Below are 22,521 nucleotides of genomic sequence, written 5' to 3' on the forward strand. Positions count from 1 at the left end.
AAAAGAAAATGGCGTTTGGCTTTGTTTTTTTGTAAAAACATCGATCATTAATATTTTTTTAAGCATATTTTTTTTTTACTTCACATTTTTAGCTTGTTATTTTTTGTTTAACTATCGTATCTAACTATTTTTAACCTGCTAATAACTTTGGTAACGTTTTCATAACGTGAAAGTTAATATTTTGATGTGTATGATAGTCACACCTTTTTTACCGATAACAAACTCTTATCCATCCACCTGCCATTACAGCTTGCTTACATCAAGGTCACGTGACATGACTCAGCGTTTATTAAATTACGTATAAATATCGTTAAAATGTCGCTTTTTTGGCCCCCTCCCTGTAGAAAAAGGGTCAGCTGACTAATTTAGAGTGGACCTTTAGGGCCAAAAATTCAATATTTGTCGTCCAGAGGGTTGGGCTTTCATATGAGACCAAATTTGTGGATTTTTGTTCTGTCTGTCGAAAGTTTTTAGCAGACTTACAAACACACATACATACATACATACACACATTTTCGCTTTTATATATATAGAAGATGAGCTGCTACTACTTGGTGTTACACAAAAGTAATTTTAACTTGAAATTTTTTTTAAATTATGCAGTCTTTTTTTTTTTTTTTCTTTTTTTTTTTTTCTAAAAGGAAAAAAAAGCTTTTGGATATTAAAAAAAAAAATTGCTGACATTTGACTCCCAGCTCATCTGACTGCAGCTCCTAAACTTCTTTGTATTGGGAGCAGTGAAGCCTACAGATCCCATTGACATTAAGGATCAGCTATGAAATTTTACATCAAGAGACAGTAACAAAGGTTTGTGGTCAGTTCCTAGCCTGCCTCAAGGGTGTCATCAAGTGAAATGAAGGTGATGTTATGTCACTCCAGTTCTTCCCTGAGGGTTTCAGTTTTAACAGTGCTGGCTACATCTGTGTTCTGAGTGAGGTAGTAAAACCCTGGATCAACTAGGTTGGTGCAGGTAAGCCATACGTGTAGCAGCAAGATCTAATGCTCTACCAGCCAGAAGATGTAGATTTAACTGTCAAAACTTTGTCAACCACATTTTAGCTAACATCCGGTATCTTAGTTCATCTGACTATAATTCACTCGACTTTTTTGTGTGGGGCACAATGGAATGAAACACCAACTGATTCTACTGCAACACAAAGGACAAGCTAAGGACAAGGATCATCAGAGCCTATGTGAGTCTAAGTTAACAAAGACCAGCGATTGGTTCTCCAGTCACTGCAAAGTTTTCATTAAAGCCAAGGTTGATTCTTTATTGACCACATTTCAACTAGCACCTCGTCTCACAGCTCACCCAATTGCAATCTATTGTGGACTGCAGTAGAATGAGACTCCAAATGATCCAGTTATGAAGATCTAAGCCAGTTTCGCAGTCATTGTAAAGCTGTCATCAAAGCCAAAAAAAGTAAATTCACTGAGTGAGAATATGTGATGAAGACAAATGGATTATTTGTTCACACTACTGTTCTCATCTTGAGTGTTATTTGCAAACAAAAATTCCATTTCGAACTGATAGACTAGAACATTATTGGATCTTCTGTAGAAAATGCCTGTCACTATCGGAAAATGAGTTTGGATAAATGAAAATATCCCGGTTTCACGTATGCAGTGTGTGTACCAACCTACGACCTACTTTTATAAGTCGTGTCTAGACATGCATAAATTAGGATTAAGGTTAGCAATAAGAGTAAGGATTAGGGTTGGGCTGTAAAAATATGGAGAATAAACACCACTTTAGAACGTACCGCAGAATTATATACAGCTGTTATTTATTTATCCTTACAGGAAGATATTGAAAAAAAAAAAAAAATCGTTTATGTTGCTTTGAAAATAACCTTTTCTAGTCTACAAAAAAAATAGGAGTCATCTTCCATCAAGATAATGCTCATCTACACACAGCATAACTGACCAAAAATATCCTAGCAGAATTTGGTTGAGAAATCTTGCCCATTTTTGCCCTAGCTTTATTGGATTATCGTTTATTTTGAAGATTACAAAATCATTTAGATGGTCTACCATCTAGAATCACGAGAAGAGTTTGAACAGGAGTTAGATTTGTATTTCACATGAAAACCTAAAGAATTTTACAAGCAAAGCATTTAAAAGCTCGTTGACAGATGAAATCAAGTTATAGGAAGCAAAGGTAGTTATTTTTATGGATAAAGATTTTCAAAAACAGTTTTTCATCATCAAGATTAAATTTTAAAATCGACAAAAACTTATAATTGGGATATGATTAGTGACATGTGACTTGAATAAACTCTTCATTCTGTAAGAATGTGTTGTCGTATTAAGAGCATAATCAATTTATGAAAAGAAGGCTTGATGAAAGTTACAGTAACAAGTTAAGGTAGACGGTTTGTGATGGTGGTCAGTGCAGGAAAAAGAAAGAAAATTGGTGACACATGCACAGAGTCAAAACCTCAAATTTTAAATCAATTATGAAATTACAACACAATAACAAAACATCACTTACTCGTCATAATCATTTGCTCCAGCAAAACGACCAAATACGACTGTAGGTTCTTTTTTCTTTTTAACCTTAATCTCTGGTTTTTCCTCTTCTGAATCTTCACTGTCCTGAAAATAAGGAGTCAAAGAATATTGTATGATAGACACAAAGAGAAAAAACAAAGAATTTTGTAGGGCAGATATCAATGGAAAATATGGAGTCAAAGAATTTTGTAAGTGGAAAAAAGAAATGGCAACAAAAATGTTTCCAAATACAAAAAATAATTGGGGTTTGTGGGTTATTCTAGCCTTGAAGTGGAACTGGATTGATGACTTTTCCTGATGAATTCGTATAAAAGAAAAAAAAGTTTTTGAATGAAAGAGATTCGGCATTGAGCATAGGTTGCTGCATTTGAGACAAATTGCTGTCAGTGAACTTCGAGGATGTGAAGCAGACAGTAGTTATCAATGATCTGTAGCCTTCCAAATAAGGGGGGGTGAGGGTGCTTTGGAGGTCAACTTAAGATCCCTCTTAAAGATAACAGCTAATTGTTAGCTTGAATCACGTGAAATGGGAAAGATTTGAAGTTAGTGAGAATTAATCTTGCATTATGTCTTCTCAGTGTGTATACAAACCTCTACACCAATGATCTTTCGATTGTAACACAGGGTGTTGACAAATGCACAAGTCTGATCCTCTTGTTGTCCCTGCCACTATGAAACTCGGGCTCCTCTTTAGTTGTTGAAAAAAAAACACAAAAACTTGTTGGCTGATAATAAATGTTTATTTAAAGCTGCAGAAAAAGATTTGTATGCGTGTAAGAAAGAGAAAACGATAAACAGATAGATTGTCTGTCTCTCTACACTTGATGACACAATATGTGACTTTCTCATGTCAGGGTTACTTGGGACTGACAGCATGTTTTGCCTCCAATTGCTTCGTTTGTCAGTCAGGAAAAAAACTGAGACCTCCTCTGCTCACAGTGACAGTTTTCTTGATATCTACTTTAACTCTCTATCATCCCCACCACACACCTTTCAGAGTGCCACTCAAACCCTTCCATCGAGGTATCTCCATTTGCTAACATTAGGAATGCTTAAACCCCTCTGCAGAAATGATCCAATCAGAAGGTTAAGGAAATGGAGCACTATTAGTTATGTTGAATAAAATCTAGTTTAAATTAGCTGTTCCGACCCAACATTGTCCGGTAGTATATTTGCTTACAATTTGTTTTGCTTCTCATCTTTGCTGTGTTTTTTTGATTTTTTTTTTTCAAAATATATTTTTTAAATAACATAAAAAAAATTTCAAAAGCTAAAATGAACCATGTGGATATTTTTAAATAAATTATTTATCTTAAAGACACAAAACATCTTTTTTTAAAAGTGATAGAAACTTTCTTTCTTTTTAACCCTTCTTATTAGAGACATATCAAGTCTTTTGGAGACAGGGGTTTGTCTGATAGAATTAACAATTGAGGTTTGAATGTTGGCATGGAGATAAGTAGCTGCATGTTTTAAGATGATTAAAAAATGTTACTCTTTTTAAAAGTTGCTTTAATATAAATAATTTATTTTTAAAAAATACACATTGTTTATTTTGGCTTTCAAAAGTTTCTGAAATGTTATTCAAATATTTTAAGTGCAGCTATTTTTCATTATTAATTTTGTTCTGACCATATAGATTTGTAATCACATCTGATCTTCACTTTAAACTGATGTTTAAAGTAAACAACCAAATTCCAACTGAAAACAAATCTAACCCTACGAACCTCATCAGGATGCGTAGTCCACATCACTAGTCTCACTACGGCAAGGATAGCTAGAAAAACTATTTTTTTTTTCCAAAGACCACAGCAGGGCTACATTATTGATAATGGATTAAGGATCATTGTCTGCTTGGTGTCGATATGAGTCACTATTTTTTTACATACTCCCAGAATATGTGTCAAATGCCCTCTTAAAAAAAGCAAAAAAAAAAAAAAAATCTTAATCCTACCTCTAACCCTAGGTACGAGTGGAAAACCTCCTCTTAAAACCTTCTTTAGCACTAACAATAATGCTATGTTCGAGTGGCAAGCTCCTTACCAAACAAAATTCCTCAGTAAGCTACATATAAGCGTCTAAAAAACAAAAAAAAAGATCCTTCTTTAAAGAAATGTACATTGATTTATCTGCCATAAAAATAAATTGGTGAACTGTCCTAAAACGCTAGAATGGTCTCGAAATGGTGAATTATTTTACATGAATTCAAAAATTGTTTCTATTTTGTTTCTATCAAGTCTTCAGAATGTTCACACATAATTTCCCTTAGCCCTATCATTAACCCAAAGTCAGAGTGCAACCTCCTCACCCTCCTATAATTGCACAAAGATCCTCTTAAAACTACACATAATCATCTTTAGAAAAAAAAAGAATGCACAGGATTTATTTCCCAAGGAAAAAAAATGGTTAACTGCATTAAAATGCTGGAATGGTGAATCATTTTACATTAAATTCTAAAATAATATTTGTTTATCTTTCATTAAAGTTTTTCAAGTTCACACATAATTGCCTACAAAGGTAGAATCGCATATTTTGGAGAGGTGGTCAGATGGGGAGGGGTAACAGAAGGTACTAATCTACAATAATACCAAAGAAATATTGCAATATATTCATTTTTAAACAGTCCTAGATTTCGATTTCAGTTTCTTGTACATAAAATGCATTACAATTCAACTTTGAGTTCTCTAACTTCTTTTCTTTTAATGGATACATGGCATTTTTTAGGAATTGCAGCATATTTATGTACATTTACTGCAGATTATTTGGAAACCATTAATTTTTGGAGATTTTCAGTACCATATTCCGATTCCTTGTACAAAAATACACTTATATGGCAAATTTCATTGCTTAATCTTCTGTTTTAACAAAGATATAACATTTTTACTGAAAAAGTAGTGTAAAAAATGTGACAAAATGCATATGAGGGAAAAATATCCAAATGTGTAAGGCACAAAAATAGTCATAACTTCTTTATTTTTAATGATATTCAAGGTCCAGACAGGAATTTCTGCAATCGAAATACTATATGGTATGATAGATAGATAGAATAGAAAGTAGAAATAGAAGTAGATAGAGTAGAAGTAGATTGATAGAAGTAGATAGAGTAGAAGTAGATTGATAGAAGTAGATAGAGTAGAAGTAGATTGATAGTAGATAGAGTAGAAGTAGATTGATAGAAGTAGATAGAGTAGAAGTAGATTGATAGAAGTAGATAGAGTAGAAGTAGATTGATAGAAGTAGATAGAGTAGAAGTAGATTGATAGTAGATAGAGTAGAAGTAGATTGATAGAAGTAGATAGAGTAGAAGTAGATTGATAGAAGTAGATAGAGTAGAAGTAGATTGATAGAAGTAGATAGAGTAGAAGTAGATTGATAGAAGTAGATAGAGTAGAAGTAGATTGATAGAAGTAGATAGAGTAGAAGTAGATTGATAGAAGTAGATAGAGTAGAAGTAGATTGATAGAAGTAGATTGATAGAAGTAGATTGATAGAAGTAGATAGAGTAGAAGTAGATTGATAGAAGTAGATAGAGTAGAAGTAGATTGATAGAAGTAGATAGAGTAGAAGGAGATTGATAGAAGTAGATTGATAGAAGTAGATTGATAGAAGTAGATAGAGTAGAAGTAGATTGATAGAAGTAGATTGATAGAAGTAGATTGATAGAAGTAGATTGATAGAAGTAGATAGAGTAGAAGTAGATTGATAGAAGTAGATAGAGTAGAAGTAGATTGATAGAAGTAGATAGAGTAGAAGTAGATTGATAGAAGTAGATAGAGTAGAAGTAGATTGATAGAAGTAGATAGAGTAGAAGTAGATTGATAGAAGTAGATTGATAGAAGTAGATAGAGTAGAAGTAGATTGATAGAAGTAGATTGATAGAAGTAGATTGATAGAAGTAGATAGAGTAGAAGTAGATTGATAGAAGTAGATAGAGTAGAAGTAGATAGAGTAGAAGTAGATTGATAGAAGTAGATAGAGTAGAAGTAGATTGATAGTAGATAGGGTAGAAGTAGATTGATAGAAGTAGATAGACTAGAAGTAGATTGATAGAAGTAGATAGAGTAGAAGTAGATTGATAGAAGTAGATAGAGTAGAAGTAGATTGATAGAAGTAGATAGAGTAGAAGTAGATTGATAGAAGTAGATAGAGTAGAAGTAGATTGATAGAAGTAGATAGAGTAGAAGTAGATTGATAGAAGTAGATAGAGTAGAAGTAGATTGATAGAAGTAGATAGAGTAGAAGTAGATTGATAGAAGTAGATAGAGTAGAAGTAGATTGATAGAAGTAGATTGATAGAAGTAGATTGATAGAAGTAGATTGATAGAAGTAGATAGAGTAGAAGTAGATTGATAGAAGTAGATTGATAGAAGTAGATTGATAGAAGTAGATTGATAGAAGTAGATAGAGTAGAAGTAGATTGATAGAAGTAGATAGAGTAGAAGTAGATTGATAGAAGTAGATAGAGTAGAAGTAGATTGATAGAAGTAGATTGATAGAAGTAGATTGATAGAAGTAGATAGAGTAGAAGTAGATTGATAGAAGTAGATAGAGTAGAAGTAGATTGATAGAAGTAGATTGATAGAAGTAGATTGATAGAAGTAGATTGATAGAAGTAGATAGAGTAGAAGTAGATTGATAGAAGTAGATAGAGTAGAAGTAGATTGATAGAAGTAGATAGAGTAGAAGTAGATTGATAGAAGTAGATAGAGTAGAAGTAGATTGATAGAAGTAGATAGAGTAGAAGTAGATTGATAGTAGATAGAGTAGAAGTAGATTGATAGAAGTAGATAGAGTAGAAGTAGATTGATAGAAGTAGATAGAGTAGAAGTAGATTGATAGAAGTAGATAGAGTAGAAGTAGATTGATAGAAGTAGATAGAGTAGAAGTAGATATATAGAAGTAGATAGAGTAGAAGTAGATTGATAGAAGTAGATAGAGTAGAAGTAGATTGATAGAAGTAGATAGAGTAGAAGTAGATTGATAGAAGTAGATAGAGTAGAAGTAGATTGATAGAAGTAGATAGAGTAGAAGTAGATTGATAGAAGTAGATTGATAGAAGTAGATTGATAGAAGTAGATTGATAGAAATAGATTGATAGAAGTAGATAGAGTAGAAGTAGATTGATAGAAGTAGATAGAGTAGAAGTAGATTGATAGAAGTAGATAGAGTAGAAGTAGATTGATAGAAGTAGATAGAGTAGAAGTAGATTGATAGAAGTAGATAGAGTAGAAGTAGATTGATAGAAGTAGATAGAGTAGAAGTAGATTGATAGAAGTAGATTGATAGAAGTAGATAGAGTAGAAGTAGATTGATAGAAGTAGATAGAGTAGAAGTAGATTGATAGAAGTAGATAGAGTAGAAGTAGATTGATAGAAGTAGATAGAGTAGAAGTAGATTGATAGAAGTAGATAGAGTAGAAGTAGATTGATAGAAGTAGATAGAGTAGAAGTAGATTGATAGAAGTAGATTGATAGAAGTAGATTGATAGAAGTAGATTGATAGAAGTAGATAGAGTAGAAGTAGATTGATAGAAGTAGATAGAGTAGAAGTAGATTGATAGAAGTAGATAGAGTAGAAGTAGATTGATAGAAGTAGATAGAGTAGAAGTAGATTGATAGAAGTAGATAGAGTAGAAGTAGATTGATAGAAGTAGATTGATAGAAGTAGATTGATAGAAGTAGATAGAGTAGAAGTAGATTGATAGAAGTAGATAGAGTAGAAGTAGATTGATAGTAGATAGGGTAGAAGTAGATTGATAGAAGTAGATAGACTAGAAGTAGATTGATAGAAGTAGATAGAGTAGAAGTAGATTGATAGAAGTAGATAGAGTAGAAGTAGATTGATAGAAGTAGATAGAGTAGAAGTAGATTGATAGAAGTAGATAGAGTAGAAGTAGATTGATAGAAGTAGATAGAGTAGAAGTAGATTGATAGAAGTAGATAGAGTAGAAGTAGATTGATAGAAGTAGATAGAGTAGAAGTAGATTGATAGAAGTAGATAGAGTAGAAGTAGATTGATAGAAGTAGATTGATAGAAGTAGATAGAGTAGAAGTAGATTGATAGAAGTAGATAGAGTAGAAGTAGATTGATAGAAGTAGATAGAGTAGAAGTAGATTGATAGAAGTAGATTGATAGAAGTAGATTGATAGAAGTAGATAGAGTAGAAGTAGATTGATAGAAGTAGATAGAGTAGAAGTAGATTGATAGAATTCGATAGAGTAGAAGTAGATTGATAGAAGTAGATAGAGTAGAAGTAGATTGATAGAAGTAGATTGATAGAAGCAGATAGAGTAGAAGTAGATTGATAGAAGTAGATTGATAGAAGTAGATTGATAGAAGTAGATAGAGTAGAAGTAGATTGATAGAAGTAGATAGAGTAGAAGTAGATTGATAGAAGTAGATAGAGTAGAAGTAGATTGATAGAAGTAGATTGATAGAAGTAGATTGATAGAAGTAGATAGAGTAGAAGTAGATTGATAGAAGTAGATTGATAGAAGTAGATAGAGTAGAAGTAGATTGATAGAAGTAGATAGAGTAGAAGTAGATTGATAGAAGTAGATAGAGTAGAAGTAGATTGATAGAAGTAGATAGAGTAGAAGTAGATTGATAGAAGTAGATAGAGTAGAAGTAGATTGATAGAAGTAGATAGAGTAGAAGTAGATTGATAGTAGATAGAGTAGAAGTAGATTGATAGAAGTAGATAGAGTAGAAGTAGATTGATAGAAGTAGATAGAGTAGAAGTAGATTGATAGAAGTAGATAGAGTAGAAGTAGATTGATAGAAGTAGATAGAGTAGAAGTAGATATATAGAAGTAGATAGAGTAGAAGTAGATTGATAGAAGTAGATAGAGTAGAAGTAGATTGATAGAAGTAGATAGAGTAGAAGTAGATTGATAGAAGTAGATAGAGTAGAAGTAGATTGATAGAAGTAGATAGAGTAGAAGTAGATTGATAGAAGTAGATTGATAGAAGTAGATTGATAGAAGTAGATTGATAGAAGTAGATAGAGTAGAAGTAGATTGATAGAAGTAGATAGAGTAGAAGTAGATTGATAGAAGTAGATAGAGTAGAAGTAGATTGATAGAAGTAGATAGAGTAGAAGTAGATTTATAGAAGTAGATAGAGTAGAAGTAGATTGATAGAAGTAGATAGAGTAGAAGTAGATTGATAGAAGTAGATTGATAGAAGTAGATAGAGTAGAAGTAGATTGATAGAAGTAGATAGAGTAGAAGTAGATTGATAGAAGTAGATAGAGTAGAAGTAGATTGATAGAAGTAGATAGAGTAGAAGTAGATTGATAGAAGTAGATAGAGTAGAAGTAGATTGATAGAAGTAGATAGAGTAGAAGTAGATTGATAGAAGTAGATAGAGTAGAAGTAGATTGATAGAAGTAGATTGATAGAAGTAGATTGATAGAAGTAGATTGATAGAAGTAGATAGAGTAGAAGTAGATTGATAGAAGTAGATAGAGTAGAAGTAGATTGATAGAAGTAGATAGAGTAGAAGTAGATTGATAGAAGTAGATAGAGTAGAAGTAGATTGATAGAAGTAGATTGATAGAAGTAGATTGATAGAAGTAGATAGAGTAGAAGTAGATTGATAGAAGTAGATTGATAGAAGTAGATTGATAGAAGTAGATTGATAGAAGTAGATTGATAGAAGTAGATAGAGTAGAAGTAGATTGATAGAAGTAGATAGAGTAGAAGTAGATTGATAGAAGTAGATAGAGTAGAAGTAGATTGATAGAAGTAGATAGAGTAGAAGTAGATTGATAGAAGTAGATAGAGTAGAAGTAGATTGATAGAAGTAGATTGATAGAAGTAGATTGATAGAAGTAGATTGATAGAAGTAGATTGATAGAAGTAGATAGAGTAGAAGTAGATTGATAGAAGTAGATTGATAGAAGTAGATTGATAGAAGTAGATAGAGTAGAAGTAGATTGATAGAATTAGATAGAGTAGAAGTAGATTGATAGAAGTAGATAGAGTAGAAGTAGATAGAGTAGAAGTAGATTGATAGAAGTAGATAGAGTAGAAGTAGATTGATAGAAGTAGATTGATAGAAGTAGATTGATAGAAGTAGATTGATAGAAGTAGATTGATAGAAGTAGATAGAGTAGAAGTAGATTGATAGAAGTAGATAGAGTAGAAGTAGATTGATAGAAGTAGATTGATAGAAGTAGATTGATAGAAGTAGATTGATAGAAGTAGATTGATAGAAGTAGATTGATAGAAGTAGATTGATAGAAGTAGATAGAGTAGAAGTAGATTGATAGAAGTAGATAGAGTAGAAGTAGATTGATAGAAGTAGATAGAGTAGAAGTAGATTGATAGAAGTAGATAGAGTAGAAGTAGATTGATAGAAGTAGATTGATAGTAGATTGATAGAAGTAGATAGAGTAGAAGTAGATTGATAGAAGTAGATTGATAGAAGTAGATTGATAGAAGTAGATAGAGTAGAAGTAGATTGATAGAAGTAGATAGAGTAGAAGTAGATTGATAGAAGTAGATAGAGTAGAAGTAGATTGATAGAAGTAGATAGAGTAGAAGTAGATTGATAGAAGTAGATAGAGTAGAAGTAGATTGATAGAAGTAGATTGATAGAAGTAGATTGATAGAAGTAGATAGAGTAGAAGTAGATTGATAGAAGTAGATAGAGTAGAAGTAGATTGATAGAAGTAGATAGAGTAGAAGTAGATTGATAGAAGTAGATTGATAGAAGTAGATAGAGTAGAAGTAGAGTGATAGAAGTAGATTGATAGAAGTAGATTGATAGAAGTAGATAGAGTAGAAGTAGATTGATAGAAGTAGATAGAGTAGAAGTAGATTGATAGAAGTAGATAGAGTAGAAGTAGATTGATAGAAGTAGATAGAGTAGAAGTAGATTGATAGAAGTAGATAGAGTAGAAGTAGATTGATAGAAGTAGATTGATAGAAGTAGATAGAGTAGAAGTAGATTGATAGAAGTAGATTGATAGAAGTAGATTGATAGAAGTAGATAGAGTAGAAGTAGATTGATAGAAGTAGATAGAGTAGAAGTAGATAGAGTAGAAGTAGATTGATAGAAGTAGATAGAGTAGAAGTAGATTGATAGTAGATAGGGTAGAAGTAGATTGATAGAAGTAGATAGAGTAGAAGTAGATTGATAGAAGTAGATAGAGTAGAAGTAGATTGATAGAAGTAGATTGATAGAAGTAGATTGATAGAAGTATAGAGTAGAAGTAGATTGATAGAAGTAGATTGATAGAAGTAGATTGATAGAAGTAGATTGATAGAAGTAGATTGATAGAAGTAGATAGAGTAGAAGTAGATTTATAGAAGTAGATAGAGTAGAAGTAGATTGATAGAAGTAGATAGAGTAGAAGTAGATTGATAGAAGTAGATAGAGTAGAAGTAGATTGATAGAAGTAGATTGATAGAAGTAGATAGAGTAGAAGTAGATTGATAGAAGTAGATTGATAGAAGTAGATTGATAGAAGTAGATAGAGTAGAAGTAGATTGATAGAAGTAGATAGAGTAGAAGTAGATTGATAGAAGTAGATAGAGTAGAAGTAGATTGATAGAAGTAGATAGAGTAGAAGTAGATTGATAGAAGTAGATAGAGTAGAAGTAGATTGATAGAAGTAGATAGAGTAGAAGTAGATAGAGTAGAAGTAGATTGATAGAAGTAGATTGATAGAAGTAGATAGAGTAGAAGTAGATTGATAGAATTAGATAGAGTAGAAGTAGATTGATAGAAGTAGATAGAGTAGAAGTAGATTGATAGAAGTAGATAGAGTAGAAGTAGATTGATAGAAGTAGATAGAGTAGAAGTAGATTGATAGAAGTAGATAGAGTAGAAGTAGATTGATAGAAGTAGATAGAGTAGAAGTAGATTGATAGAAGTAGATTGATAGAAGTAGATTGATAGAAGTAGAAATAGAAGTAGATAGAGTAGAAGTAGATTGATAGAAGTAGATAGATCATTAATGTATCTCGTTTGGACCAGTTCTATATATAATGAACACTATTTTGATAGGAATGTTAATAAACTCATATTTGTTGTGTTTTGTTAGATTTTTGTGCCCCCCAAAATAATTTTTTTTTGCTACCCAGAAAAATATCATATTTGTTGATTAAATATATTTCTCATTCCATGGAATTTCCACAGGTTCTGCTAGTTATTATTGTTATCTCACTAGGAGTTTTCACATTGGCCAATATCAATGATTGCTCACAGATGATAACTGGTGGTGTTTCTTGGAATCTGAGTGACAAATATCCCCAGATTTCCAGTACTTTCCACCTCACTGCAATTTTTTTTTTTGCATTATTGCAACAGCCACTTACCATTAATTTCTTGCTGGGAACAACTTATTGGTCTTCACCGGAATATTGGTGGCAATAAATCTCTGAACCCTTCCAGTTGAGGTTAGCATGCTGTGGGTGGGGTGGGGCTTAATCTAATAGTCACAACTTCTTTATTTTCAATCATATTTTAAAAATTTAAAAAGATTATCTCCTAGATTATCAAGCACTTTCTATGTATGCCATTATTGAAATATTTTAACCCATTTCAATTTTTTCATGCATATTGCTACTAGTTGTTCCTGGCCATATAGCAAAAGCTAATTAAGTCTGGTTGCATATGAAGCTCTAGAGATATAAGTGCCAATCTAGGCACACGTCTATGTGATGTGAAATGATCTTTGAAGATCATGGAAAGGTGTGATTTAAAAATATAAAAGCATTAATTTACATATGAGAGAAGAGTGGTTGCGTTAAGAAGGATGACTTGTAGAGGACAAGGAGTTGAGTGTTTGACTGCTGAGAGAACATGTTGAAGTTAAATTACAGTGTCAGTGAAAAGGAGTGCTGTCACTTGTTATTTAGATTAAATTATATATATATATATATATATATATATATATATATAAAATCATATTCTTACATCATCTTTTTCTGGGAGTTTTTCAGCCTGTTTCAATCCGCCACTGACAAAATTAAGTGTGTAATTCTTTTTCGGTGCTGGTTTACCAAACATGGGTCTTTCTTCTTCTTCATCACTTTCAGGATCTGCCCATATACCTAGAAAAAAAAAAATGAATAAAATCATTATCCAATCACAAAAATAAAACTTAAATCAAACAATTCATACTTTTTTTTGCACACAAATATTTCTTTTAATTTATACATGTAAAAATCTACCAAATAAATGTGGACGACTATATTTTATACTATTATAACTACATTCGAGTTAATCAATGTTCGTTTTCCTAAAGCACTTTTTCTATATACTCTAATAATACAAAATGTATGCTAAAATATGTTAGTTCTCAGATTAAGTTATGTTTGAAAGAAAAATCTAAGTACTTGTTTACATTAGTGATCTTTTAAACAAACACATTTCAGGTGTAAACATTATTATGTAATTATGTACTTACGTGTCATGGTGAACTTATTATAAACTCTCAAAATTACGAAAAATAATGTGCTAGAAGTATTATAAATAAAAAAAAATCAGCCATAATTATGTTCCCAGATATTGTGTTTAAAGATGACTGACCCTTAATTTAAGTCAAGAGTTATCTCACTTGTTTGTCATGCTGAATTGGTCACACAACTCTTCCACATTAAAACATAAGATAAAACTCAATAAATCGATAAATTCCATTTTTACTTGTAATTATTTTTTTACTTGATCAATTTTGGAATTTATACTAATTTTGACATGACATGTCAAACTGTTTAAGCATTGCCTTAAGGAGAAGTGCTTTCCAACACCCTGGAAAACCTCATCAGTATGCCCTGTATTTAAGAATTCTCAGTACAGACCAATAAGTCTCCTGTGTGTCATGAGTAAGTTTTTGGAATCCATATTAAATAATGAAGTAGTCAACCACCTCAACAGAAAAAACCTTCTTAGTGACATGCAATATGCTTTCCGCTCTGCAAGATCTACAGCGGATGTGCTAACAGTTATATCACATAGGATTAGTGAATCTCTTGACAAAGGTTTCCTTTCCAGGGCAATTGCTCTTGACATATCGAAGGCCTTCGATAAGGTATGGCATAAGGACCTACTTCACAAGATTTCCCGCTACGGTATTACTGGAAATGTTTTCTTAATCATTAAATCATTTCTCTCTGATAGGTTAATAAGAGTAGTGGCTGATGGGCAGAAATCAGAGGCCCACAGTATTAATGCTGGAGTCCCCCAGGGGTCCATCCTGGGCCCAACTCTCTTCCTGATCTCCCAAAACACATACTTAAATCATTCGTTGACATCTATGCTGATGACACGACCATCTATGGCAACACATCAAAGGCTGTAAATGACAAAGTTCTCTCTAATTCTCTCTCCTCTGATCTTGAGTACGTGGTACAATGGGGGAAGAGGTGGCTGGTCACTTTTAATGCATCCAAAACCAAGCTTCTCTCTTTACATCATCAACACTCTGATCCCCATCTGGCATCAATTGAAATGGATGGCTCTCGTCTTGGGGAGGCTCCATGTTTTGACAAGCTTCTGGGTTTGACCTTTACTCCTGATCTGAAATGGAACACATACATCAAATCTGTTGCCAGGGACGATGGGAAAATAGTGGGATCCTTCTACCGCTCCAGAAGATATCTCACTACTGATACAATTCTTTATCTGTATAAAAGCCAAGTACATCCAAGGATGGAGTACTGCTGCCACATCTGGGCAGGAGTTGCTAAAAACAGTCTATCCTGCCTTGACAGAGTACAAAATATACTTCGTGGTTTGGTGGGGGATGCCCTTTTCTCTTCCCTGCAACTTCTCTCCCACAGAAGAAACGTTGCAAGCCTGTCTTTGTTTTATCGTTATTTCCATGGCAGGTGCTCGTCTGAGCTTCAATCTCTCGTCCCCCCCCCTCGCCAATCTTTCACGAGAAACACCTGTCTGGCTGAAACTACTGTCAATAATTTTCCCCACTCTCTATCTGTGCCTAAATCCAAACGTAGATTCCATGAGCAAAGCTTCTTTCTTAGAACTGCACGCCAGTGGAACTCTCTGCCGCTTGCCTGCTTCCCACCTGACTACAACTTGAACGTCTTCAAGTCCAACATAAACAAACCCCTGACAAACCGCCCCCTTAAGTAAGACACTCTATCAAAACCCCCAATACTAATGATTACTACAATACTATCTCATTGATTACTGTACATGCAATAACCCTTATCCTGAGTGGCCTTCAGGCCTTGATAAGTGGTGACCCCCCCCCCATGTAAAAAAAAAAAAAAAATGTAAGTACATAATAATGTATTCACCTGAAATGCGTTGGTTTAAAAGCTCACCAATGTAAACAAGCACCAAATTTTGTTTGAATTATTCTAATATATTGCAATTCATAATTAACTGAACAAATCATCGATCACTTAGGTATGTATTTATCTCATCCTTCTCTGATTAATGTTTGTGAGCATTTAGAGAAAGAGTAACCGTCTCTTTCCAGCTAATTTTTACATAGTGTGTTTGTATACACCATAATGTAAATTAGATAAGAAATAAAAGATATACAAATAATAAATAACACCTTTCCAGCTGACTACAATATGGTTGTCTTCAAGTCCAACATAAACAAATTCTTAATGAGCCATTCCCTTAAGTAATCCAATTTACCAAATTTCCACTACTAACGATTACTATGATATTTCCCCATTGACTACTGTACACTTATTAACCCTTATCCTCCAGTGGCATTTGGGCCTTGGTAAGTCTATGTTAAAAAAAATAAAAAAAAGAATAATAATAGCTTCTTTACTTCTATATTACCCATAAAGAGGTTGATTTTATTTTTATTGATGCAAGAAAAAATTTTTGACAGCTATCTCAGAGTTTATGAATTTTTGAATGAAATGCAAGTCACACAAATTATTGTAGTGATTGTGACCCAACAGGTCATGGGTAGTCATCATCATATTCGCTTTAACATCTGTTTTATGTGCTGACATGTGTTGGACAGCTTTAAGAAATTGACTTCCAAAATAACCTATCTCTGGAAAAGTGTTTCTCTCTGATCCACTTTTATCATTTACTCTCATGTATTCTTAGGCATTCCTCCGCGATCTCAGCTGCACTACATCTACTAACCCCAAAACTCTCATCCATTCTTTCATCATGGTCATAGTATTGAAGTTTATTCTTCTGCATACATCTCTCTATACTGTACAGATTTGATCTTCGTCTGAGGTTATTAGAATTAAGCCTGTCTTTAAGACTCACATTACACATCCATCATATCATATTCTCATTAGGTCCATTGCTCTTTCTACTTCTCGTAAAGTCAGTTCTCTCTATCACTCCAAACACTTTGTCACACTTTCTACAAATCTACTATGAAACCATGTACGCGGCTTGTTGTCATATTTGGACAACTGATTCTCTGTTCCATTTGAAGGTTTTTGAAAAAATGCAGAAACATATCTGCAATTTGATTGGCCTCAACCTTTCTTTTTCTTCTGCATTCTCTCTCTTACAAACATGATGTTACTAGTCTCAGTTTTTTCTATAAATACTATGGGGGCGGGGGAGCGCCTGGCTTTGCCCTGGCATAAAATACACTTAAATATGAGATTTTAATTTGTCCAGATTTTGTATATATTATTATAGAGTCATGATTTCAAAATAAAAAAAAAAAATGTATTCAGGTGCCATCAGCTAGAATTGAAACTGAAAGCAGAACTGTAGCATTCAACGCTGGTGACGTTACCACTATACCAATGTGACACGCATATGAACAGATTAAAAATTAAAATTTAAAAATAAACCAAGATGAATGTACAAAATGTATAACAATTTTTCCATTTTGACCCATTTTTGACCCCTTAAAAACTATTTTGATGGATTAAAGACCCGTAAAAAGAACGGTCTGTAAAAAATCCAATTGGTTGAGGCCCCTAGCGCAACTCTGCGACATTTAGTTTTGGAGGAGATAGAGTTTGAAAATATGGAGACAGACAGACATATAGCCTTTTATATATTAGATTAACGTTGCATGTGTTCTTTAAAACTGTCTGAGCTATTCTCTGCTTCCTTTGTTCCAGCTAATTTAACTCATTGGTTTAGTGGTCTCCATTAATTCACTGTTTTGATGCCTCATTGTAATACAGCTTCCTATTCCAGTAACTTCTTTACTCAGAACCGCAAATTTGTGGCACTATCTTCCTGGTGACTGAACCTATAACCCTAAGGTTTTCAAGACTAAGGTCAATAGGCATTTCCTGTCTTTGTGATGATAATCTTTTATTCCTGTTAGCTCCTTACATCAAGTAGCTTCATTCCTTGTCTGGAATGATTTCCTAAATAATAAAAATCATTTCTCTCCATGCAACATATGGCCTTAACTCTTACTGGACAGATTTCACTTCTATACATCATCACACTGCACACACACTAGTTTATATAATTATATATATCATCATCGGCGGTCACTTGTGTCCGAGTAAGACTGTCCTCCGTTGTGGCTTCTGTGGGTCCTCAGGTGAGCATAGAGCCCAATCCTAGACCCAATTTGTCTTGTGCAATTTGGGCAGATAAAGGTAGTGGTGGTGGGGTGGGGTTGGGTGTGTCTGGTTAATAATCTGTCCTTTCTGTGCTTGCGTTTATCCTCAGCAGCTTGATTTAGGTCACTACTATAAAGCGCAGCACCTTTGTGGACAGCGCTCCTCCATGCCAACCTGTTCCCAGCCACGTCCTCCCATGTCTCAAGGTCCATGTGAAACCGCTTTAGATTTGCTTTGATGTTGTCCTTATACCTCATCTTTTGGCCACCCTGGGCACGCTTTCCCTCAACAAGCTGAGAGTAGAAAATCTGTTTTGGGAGGCGGAGATCCGGCATTCGGACAACATGACCAGTCCATCTGAGCTGGCGTTGAGCAACAGTAGCGGTGATAGTGGGAATGTCAGCCTCACTCAGGACGCTGGTGTTGGTGCGTCGGTCCTTCCAACTAATTCTGAGGATTTTTCGGAGGCATCTTTGGTGGTACGTCTCCAGGGTTTTTACGTGCCTTCTGTATGTGGTCCAGGTCTCCGATCCATAGAGAAGAGTGGGCAGCAAGACAGCTTTATATACCATGATTTTGGTCCTTGCCAGAAGGTCACGGTTCTCAAATACTCTCTTCCTTAGCCTTGAGAAAGCCCCACTGGCACAGCTGAGACGGTGTTGTATTTCATCATCTATGTTGGCTTTTGATGATAGGATGCTGCCTAGGTATGGGAAGTGGTCCACATTTTCCAGTCTAGCGTTGTCGATGGAGATGTTTGGGGGTGAGACTGGAGTACTGTTTGGTGGTGATTGATGAAGGATTTGGGTTTTTTTTATATTAATTGTTAGTCCTAGCTGTTTGTACGCCCTCGTGAAGGCAACCAGTGTACACTGTAGGTCCTCTTCTAAGAGGGCTACAAGGGCGTTATCGTCTGCATACTGTAGCTCCATAATGGATATGGTGTTCGTTCGACCTTTGGCCCTAAATCTGTTGATGTTAAAAAGTCGCCCGTCAGTTCTGTACATAATCCGAACTCCATGGGGAGTTCGGATTATGCACAGAACTGACTATTATATATATATAAACAAACACACACACACACACATATATATATATATATATATATATATATATATATATATATATATATATATATATATATACATACTAGCAGCTCAGCCTGGCTACATTATAGGAGAAAGTATGTGGCAGAAAAACTAGAGTTTACCTGCCTCTGAGAAGTTTGGTGTCGAAGTGAGTAGATGCTATTTTGGAGTCCTCCACCAATATAGAGGAATTGAAAAGGGAAGATGTAAATTGCTGTAAAGATTACTAAAAAGGGTATAATCAAATCCCAGAGCAAATAATGGAGTTATTTGTTGTTCTTTTTAATTACCTCTATTATTCGAGTGACAAAAAGAAGAAAATAACAACATCTCTGCAGTTACTACTGCCATCACCATTGAGAGATAACTACAACATGCGGTAATGAGAGAGACTACTAACTGTTACTGTTCATAGCTGACCATGGGGATCGAAGAACAGGTTATTTATGATAATATTCTAATAATTCTGATTTGCTAAGAATAGAAACAAAAAGAGACACAGTATAGATTTAGAACAATTGATGCCATTTTCATAATACAACTGTTAATCAAAAAGCCAAAGAAAGATTGCATTCCACTTCAAAGCAGCTTTTAACACATTGTGGTGAAAGGTCCTATGAAAAATGCAAACAACGATTAGAATTGATAACACAATTGTAAGCGTTGATGAAAATTTATACAAATACATAGAATGTGCAGTTGTTAATAATGGACATATCACAAATTTGTATGAAAAAACTGTACTCCAGTGTAGTCTTTTATCCCTGCCTTCTTCAATGCTTTCTTGGAATTTGTAATGAAAAAACTGGAAATTCTGCAATCAGCATAATGGGCTACCAACTATATTTTTCATTCTTTCTTTTTTCAGAATAATTGATTATAGACAATATTGAACCTCCATATTTGTAAAAGAGACAGAGAGTTCTTTCTAGAATTCATATCAGAAAAATAAAAAAGATTTCAGACTTCCTCAGCATCAGCAGGAAGATTGTAAAAATAAGTTTAAAAGATTGAGAATTCAACTACGGAGCAACATCAGGGAGAAAAATGTGTAACTGATAATCTGATGCTGAGATACCAAAGTTTGTTGTTGAAATTCAAGAGATCATCGATAATGAACTCAGCAAGGGTCCCAGATTGGACACTGATGGCTACGTCTGCATTCTGAATGAGACAGTGATAAAATGCCTGGTCGTTGCTCATAAGCAAATAATGATGGTTAAAAATTGGTACAAACTTCTGATTTTAACAGTATGTAGGGTTCAGTCAAGGTCAAAAAATAAAAGTAAAAACAATGGCTGTTGCATCTAATTATATGCTAGTGGGTCTTGTGATGTAACGAGATTCCTTGTTACTACATATGTAAATGAGATGCTGTTAACTTGAATAAAAGCCCGTTTTTCAGAGACAGGGTTAATTTGGAGTTGTGATGACTTGTGAGCAGTATGATGACTTTAACCACAAAAAATTGTTAGATGAAATTACAGATTAGTTAACAATTTATTATTTAACCACACCTAGATCAAGAAGGTAGCTGTAGGTAGGCAGTATATGTGACGGCAAGAGTCAGTGATCTGTTATACCAGCTGGAAGATCCAGGTTTGGCTGTCAGAAAATTTCACTGACCACTCTACAACCGACGTTTAACATTTGAATATCTATGTATCTCATATAGAGTTAAAGTGTTAGCCCCAGGTAAGGGGGCCCCTTGATATGTGAGAACTTCAACTGAAAAAAAAAAAATGAAACAAAAGTGAGATTCTTCTAGTTTATCTGATCGAAACCCCTTCGATTTCTTTGTGGAACCAGACACCTACAGATCCAGCTGTAACATGAAGAACAAGCTAAAGGGCAGAACCTTTGGGGACATAAGTCAGGAGCCAATTTTGAGGATGCGCCAGGTTGTCATCAAAGCCAAAGGTGGATTCAACAAAGTGAAATCAGGTGAACAAATCATAAGGACATGTTTGATGCATCAATCTCAAAAAGTAAAACTACTGTGTTATTTTTTCTGAAACAGAATCTTGTGAATAAATATTGTCCACACTTTGTATGTATGAGAAAGAAGCATTATGAACTCATATGAACTTACCGTATGTGGCTTGGTTTTTTGTTTGTCGGCGTTGCCTCCGATTTGGATTAAATTCATTTTCCAAATCATAATCTGTCACTTCAAATTTTTCAACTTCCGGGGATGACATCTTAGAAAATTTTCTAGAAAGAAATACAAAAAGATTTTACTAAACCACAGTTTCTATAAAAGGACAAGGTGATCACCCATCGTACCACATCAGAGAGATTGTTTTAAACAAGATTGCATGAATGTGGGTGAAAATATTAAAAATGGTATTTCCACATAAGGTTAGAATAGTAGAAAATTCTATTAAAAGTGAAAAGTCTAGCTCTACTACCATTGTTGATTTACTCTTCACATAACTCCAATCACAGTCATTTGTCAAAACCTCCATTTTTGCTTTCTAGTCAAAAAAATCACAAAAATAAGCAAGGGAGATAACTCTACGAACTTGACACAAAAAGACTTCTTTTACCTCATAAAAGGGCAGACAACAGCACAGAATTAGAAATTTGTGTAGGAATATTACCTTATAGGCTGGAAGTCACCACTGACACATAGCAGATAAGCTAAGAAAAACTTCCTCTTTTTTTCTGAACTGCTGTTTATCAAAAGAAGAGCCTATCAGGCATATGTGTGCAGTTTAATAATGTATGGAAGCAAAATTGGCCAGTGAGAGTTAAGGATATGTGTTGCTCAGGGAGAAATGATATGGAGATGTAATATGTGTCTTAACAACAGGTTCAATTCTGATGACCTCAGAAGAAGATTTAATCTGAACAGTATAAGGGGATATGTGCAGAACGGAAGACTTTGTTGGTTTGGTCACATTGAAAGAATAGATGAGAATGCTTTAATTAATAGCTGTAAAATGGCTGAAATAGCAGCACCAGCGCAAGGAAAGGCTTAAGAAAATATAGGAGAAAATGATAAGAATGGATTTGAAAAAATGAAGGATAAATAAAGACCTGTCAAATAGAAATTAGTTTGGAAGCCATTTCTAAAAGCCATTCAATACATGAAAGCATATAAAACAGACATTAAACCAAATATTAGTATTATTATAATGATGCTGCTGCTGCAGAAGAAGAAGAAAATAGTTGGTTTAGAGACAACTAATCCCATTCCTCTATGGGGCATGGATTGGCTGTTTTAATTATGTGCATTATTGGAAAGAAAAAACCTGAAAGAATGGTTCAATCTCAAATGATTTTACATTTAGAAATTTTGGAGATGAATAAACCCAAAACACTAGAAAATGAGCTAAGGTGGAAAATAAGACAAGCACTCGATAAGTCAAAGCCTCCAAAACCTAAACACTCAAAGGAAGAAGTAT

General features: G+C 33.8%; 1 protein-coding gene across 1 annotated transcript in view; it reads right to left on the reverse strand.

Annotated features, from left to right (window-relative positions):
• Positions 1–22,521, reverse strand: part of LOC145241522 (tuftelin-interacting protein 11-like) — a 97,359-nt gene that overhangs the window by 66,437 nt on the left and 8,401 nt on the right. Inside the window, exons 2-4 of the mRNA XM_080104565.1 lie at positions 21,204–21,325; positions 13,444–13,580; positions 2,495–2,598 (exon numbers count right to left, since the gene is read on the reverse strand). Coding sequence (XP_079960691.1) covers positions 2,495–2,598; positions 13,444–13,580; positions 21,204–21,312 — 350 coding nt within the window. The 5' untranslated portion in view covers positions 21,313–21,325. The remainder of the gene's footprint in view (positions 1–2,494; positions 2,599–13,443; positions 13,581–21,203; positions 21,326–22,521) is intronic.

The sequence above is a fragment of the Euprymna scolopes genome, chromosome 20, assembly GCF_053919585.1.
Source record: "Euprymna scolopes isolate OS-2025 chromosome 20, ASM5391958v1, whole genome shotgun sequence".
NCBI lineage: Eukaryota > Metazoa > Mollusca > Cephalopoda > Sepiida > Sepiolidae > Euprymna > Euprymna scolopes.